The 6,000-nt window shown below is 37.5% G+C and overlaps 1 protein-coding gene across 1 annotated transcript in view; it reads right to left on the minus strand.

Annotated features, from left to right (window-relative positions):
* Positions 1–4,630, minus strand: part of PDE8B (phosphodiesterase 8B) — a 40,679-nt gene extending 36,049 nt beyond the window's left edge. The window contains exons 1-2 of the mRNA XM_051642889.1: positions 4,604–4,630; positions 96–286 (exon numbers count right to left, since the gene is read on the minus strand). Coding sequence (XP_051498849.1) covers positions 96–286; positions 4,604–4,630 — 218 coding nt within the window. The remainder of the gene's footprint in view (positions 1–95; positions 287–4,603) is intronic.
* Positions 4,631–6,000: the final 1,370 nt, after the last annotated feature.

Here is a 6,000-nt window from a genome sequence, read left to right on the forward strand (position 1 = left end):
TTCACTCCCTCTATTTTCTCTTTTTAAAATTAGGAGGTTTCATTTTGTACAACATATTCTGAAGTTCAAGGTAAGCATAAGGTCCTTTAGGTTACCTGCAGACAGCTTCTGCATCAAAATATCTGGAGTTCCTGTGATCTATGACAATTATTTCCTGGTGCTTATCAAGAAAACATTCAAGTGCTGACTCTGGAGTCCTGGCAATGTTGCATCTGTATCCAGCTCTGTCACAAGCCCACCAGAAACCATCACTTTGGTTGTCTTCTTTTGCAAAGATCAGCAAAACCTGCAAAGCATGCAAAACAGGAGCACCATATTAAAGATACAACACAGTTTTCTGCATGGTGCTCATCTTAACGAATGCTTCTGCTATACATAAGGTTGAGTCCACTGTGAAACTGGAAAGATTGAACTACAGGCTGTAAAACAGCTGATGCAGTAGCACAACTTTCTTAATAAATAGTGATCATCAATAGTTAACTGTGTAGGACTGATAAGAGTCTCTTCTAACTCATGTTCAAATTAAATTAGCAGAAACCAAAAGAAGGTGGGTAGATGTTCAAAACTGTTGTCACTCTCATCAGGCAATCCCAGCTACACACACCTATAATTGCAGAGAATTGTCTGAAATGCAACTGCCTAAATTACTGCTCTTCAGGGACAAACCACTAACATAACACAGTTTTATTCATGATTTCTCCTTTGATGTACAAAAAAATGGAGGTAGCCCATATTCTTTTAAAACTGAAAACAACAACAGAAAAGTGGGTATGGACAAGGATGGGGAAAAATATTTCAAACATCACAATTCTTACCCAATAAATTGTCCCTTATGTAAATATATAAAGCGGGTTTGACAACTTCAACTGAACAGCCACACAAGATCAGGTAGGATGTGTGCTGAGGCACAGTTCTAAAAATCAAATTGATGCTGTAGGAAGTCTGCTAGCTGAGACACAGAATACAGGCTGAAAACAGCCATACTTGTTTGCTGCTTATGTGAAATAAAGGAGAGAACAGAATAGTCATCCTTGCCCTGCAATACATATATTGTCAGTGTAAAAATTACACTCCCAGAATACAAGTAATGCAGACAATCTCCATCACATTCTGCACATATTTACCACAGCAACGGATCACTAACCATGCCACCCTGTGCGAAAGATGAAGAAAAACTTAATTTCAGTGTAAACATGCTGTGAAAAGTCCTCAAAAAGCCACCATTTTATCCCCAGCTGCTCAAGTTGCACAGAAAGGCAAAAGCCAGAGAATAATCTATGTATAAACCCAAATCCTGCTCATTTCACAAATAAATATCACCCCCTGACTTCACTGACAAAACCTGCCTGAGCAAAATACACAAAATTTTGCCCCAAATGCCCAGAAGAAAGGACATTCATCTGTGTTGCTCTGTGCAGCTGTGGTGTTATGTGTGAAATTCAACACCACCAGTCTAGAAGCTAGAAAAGGTGACCACAGCTTTTCTCTCATCTTCAGCTGTCTCAACTGTTGAATTCTAAACAACAGACAAATCCATTAATGCTACCTGGTGGGACAGCCAGTCAAAGTTTCATTAAACAGTGGAAGAAAATTATGCTTGGATTTTCCATAAATATTGAGATAATAAGTTTCCATTTATTACAGCAAGTAATTTTAATTGCACCTAACAATAAGAAGATTTGGGTTAGTAACACCTAACATCCAAGCTAACTGTTGTCATTCTACCTAACCATCAAAGTGTTGGAAAGAAGTGACATGCTTGAGCTGCTCTGTTGATACTTGGGTAAAATCCCTACTCTGATACAATCTTATATTTGTTTCCAACTGCTATTAGTTTTATTTGGCTCAAAGTTTGATTGCCACAATATGGTTCATAAAACACATTTTTTGGGGCACATTTTGTTATATCTTCCTTCTCTCAACATTCCCAGTTTGGAAATAGAGGCTTGCAAAATGCAATAATTTACCAGTAATCATTACCTGTAAAATAATGGAGCTTCATTAAACTACCCTATCTCCCACTGTTAGCTAATTATCAGTGTGTGAATCCTTCTGACAATATTAACTTTAAAAGGTTTTTTATAAGTATTACTGCCATGCTTTATCATTAATATTTGTATGAAGCTTACAATCATCAAAACATAATGTAACTACAAGTATACTTCAAGATACACTCTCAAAGTCAAGATAAAAATATAACATTTCATTGACAACACTGTCAAAGAAAAAATTATATTCAATTTGTGTTTCTTGGCAAAAAAAAAAAAAATAATCCTTGTAGCTATTTTTTGGCATATAACTTGTCAGTGTTACTGTAAAATCAAAAGTTTGCTCAGTGCTGCCCTCGTTTAGGAGCACTGTGGACTTATCCTGTGGAGACCTTTACATTTTTTTGTGATGTATTGGAATTTCTACCATCTGTCTCAGTATTTTCTTTGCACAACTACTGCATATCTTGTTCCAAATTTATCACACAAATACAGAATATGGACAGAGATTTGCTTTAAAAAGCTCAAAATCAAACAATGGACACGAGCTAAATACAGACCCCTAGGGTACCACAAGGAAACTGAGAAAATTACAAACAGCGACTTAAGAAGTAAACAAAGATAATTTTTATGTTATTGTATCCTAGCAAGAGAGTTTTAAGGTGGAAAACTCACAGTGGCTCTGAATTAAGTTAGGGAGGAGCTCAGTACACTGAAAATTGAAATGGGGAACAGCAATATGCCCACTTTGCAGCACCACAGGAAGATTCCAATCAACAGAAAATAAATGGATTCTGACATCAATGCTGTGAAGGACTGGGCAATGAATGTCCTGAGACATCAGAAAATGCAGTATTTGAATGAGGGACACATCCAAAACTTTATCAGCCTTGGTAAACACTTCTGCAAAAGGATAAGACAGCTTTTAAATGTGCACTAAATGTTTATAAAAAACACCTTTCTCCTGTGTCTTCTGGAGAAAGTGCATTTGTGTGTACTTTCACCATTGCCATTCCTCAGGTCTCATAACCAAACCATGCCTACTTGCAACCCTTGGTACAAAATTGGGGCAGATGTGCAAGCTGTGTGTGGGGAGAGCGTTGGAGGGTCAGAACTGCTCTGGAATCTTCCCTTTGCCCATTAAGGCCAGCAGCACATGGGTCACAATCTAGTACAAACCAAACCAGGTTTGTCCTCCAACACAGATGGTCAGACAGTCCATTGATGAATCTATTAAATGGTTTGTGGCAGGTCACAGTCATGGGTAAGGTCGCCTCTTGGACAAAAAAAAACCAGTCCATTTGGAGGCTGGCATGGGTGTCCCATAAGGGCATAAAGCACAAACCAGAATAAAATTGGCATCACTAAGAAATGCTCCAGTAGCAATTGTTTTAACAAACTAAACTGATTTGTTAGACAATTGTGAACATGACTAAGAACCCACAATTAGAGATGTAAAATGTGATATTTATTAACTGTTTGCAGTGCACAGAGGAATGTGTAACTCCGTTGTCTGGATGGAGTAAGACAGTAACACACACTTTCAAAATGCATGGATGTGTCCAATACTTGCCAGATTAGCTGAGGTATTGTGGCTTGTTCCACAAACAGAGGAGGTAGCCTTACAGAAAATGTTTTCCCTTTACTGTAAATAAGTAAATGTATGGCAATGTCTTAATGGAAAAATCTTCAGTGAGTGGTTTTACTTAAGGTCTGCTTTCTGCTTTACTTAAGGTCTTCTGTGGTAGCACCACAGAATCTCACTTGTGTAATGTAAGGACAAAATAACATCCATGCCAGACAAGATACGAAGATAATAAAATAATAGTTTCATCAGATCAAGTCATTACAAGACTGAATGTGTAATACAGAAACAAAAATTTAAAGCTTTATGATGCACACACACATCATTTATTTTCCTTGAGAACACCATTTCTTCCACATATAGATTCTTCCTCTCAGAGCCATATATGGGGGAAAAAACCACCAGAACAAAACAGAAAAGGTGACTGGTGACTAAAGGTCTTGTATTTTATAGAGTTAAGTGCCCAAAAAAGTTAATTCAGATGAACACTGCACCTAGAGCAACGTTAAAGACTAAGATTATTTAATTTCCTATCTTCTGAGAGTTCTAACACCCACTATAAGCTAAAAAAATAACTCTTGGTATCTGTTTACTGGCGTAGGAACTAAACATACAGAAAAAAGCAAGTACAGGTGAGAGTTGCTGCTTCTTAGGTTGAAGTTCAGCCTACCTTGTTGGAAGTGGTGTGATTTCTTGGATGCATGACCTGTAAAAGCACAGTCGTGTGTCCTGATCTGAAAAACCCAGCAAAACTCACCTGGTACGTTTCCCCTGCTAAGGCACATAAACACACACTCCTATTGACAGGATACTGAAAAGGAATTACTTGGTGTTAAAGGAAATCTAAGCACCTCATTTGCCAATTTACTTCTTCTCAAGCAATCAGATAAACCAAAACATCAATTACTCATCTCATAGTCCTTGCAGAAGTAAAATTAAAACATCATACTTAACTACAGGGGTTGAACTTTCATATCTTCACCCATTAACATTGAATTGACTGTATCAAGAAGCTGAAAGAGCATCTTACCTGAATGGGATCTTGTGTCAGTCTCATGGGCCCAATCTGTACTTCTGTAGCTGAAGCCTGCTAAATAAGAGTAATGGATACTTTTTTGCAGTCTTGCTTTTAACAAGATAGCATTTTACATGCAAGCAAACAGAACCATGAAAGACTATCAAAGGTACACAGGCATAGGACTGCCTGCCTTAATTCAGTTGCTTTGAAGTTCACCTTTTATGAACATATTTTACAAAACACCTAACTTTGTTTTATTTGTCTCCAAGTTAAACAATTGTGAGGTTTTAAGTAAGGAAACAAGAAAGACCACTTCCTTTTCCTTCTTTTCCCAGCAAAGTATGTTGATTACACAGAAATATTTGTGTTTCGCTTACGTCTACAGAAAGTTTTCTGGTAAAATATTGCCTTATTTATGTTAACGTAATACAGAACTTGCATTATAGATCTTTTGACATATATTCAGTAATAATATTTGAATGAGTTTGGTTAGGAAAAAAACCCCGACTTTTCAGACAAGAGAACTTGGTTGCATTGCAGTTTTAAAATTGTTTTCCAGAACCATAGCCTTTAATTTGCAGGAAAAAAACCCCAACATTGCTACCATGTGAACCATGACATTTTCAGAAGGCATGAGAGCACATAATTATTTAAAGCTACTGCAATAAACCCAGCAGACATTGCCTGTGGCTGCTTTGTTGCTGTATTTCCTAGAAGTTGGACTACCTTAATAATTTTTGTGTCTTGACACATTTCAAAACACTTCTGTACACTACTGATTTGTTTCACTCCAGTCCATTAGCTACAGAACGTTGTTAAGCAACTGAACAATACCTATGTCCTCCCACAGATGCATGTACACAAGTAAAAGAGTCTGTGAACACTGAAAGTATTGTTCCCTTCATGCACATGGAGGATTATTTCTAAGTTAGCAATCTTCAAAAGGGTGGAATCTCTTGTTTTCCTAATACTGTTTACCTTGAGTGCCTGGTGCAGGCAAGTAAAAGCAACTGCCTTGTAAGTCATGTAATTTGAAAAAAAAATCCTAATTGCAGGCAGATTCCCAGGATCATTCCCTGAAACACAGGGATCCCGGAGGCTTATTTTGGCAGCATTTTGCTCTGCAGTCCGCAATAGTTTGAGCCTTTTGTCCTTGTATTACCTTATTCTTATATTTAATGTTTTTCAAAGGAATGTGTACAAACATTCCAAATGGATGAAGTTACCAGGAGTCAATTTTTTCCACGTATACAATACCGTGTTAAGTATTAACAGCCTTTCCTGCATGTGAGACAGTGGTATTATGTACAGCTACAACTGACACACTGGACTTCCATGCACCACTGAGCATGGATTCCTCTCAGCACAACCAACGTCAGAAGGTGGTAACAGGCAGTACTCCAAAAGAT

Source organism: Apus apus, chromosome Z, assembly GCF_020740795.1.
Source record: "Apus apus isolate bApuApu2 chromosome Z, bApuApu2.pri.cur, whole genome shotgun sequence".
NCBI lineage: Eukaryota > Metazoa > Chordata > Aves > Apodiformes > Apodidae > Apus > Apus apus.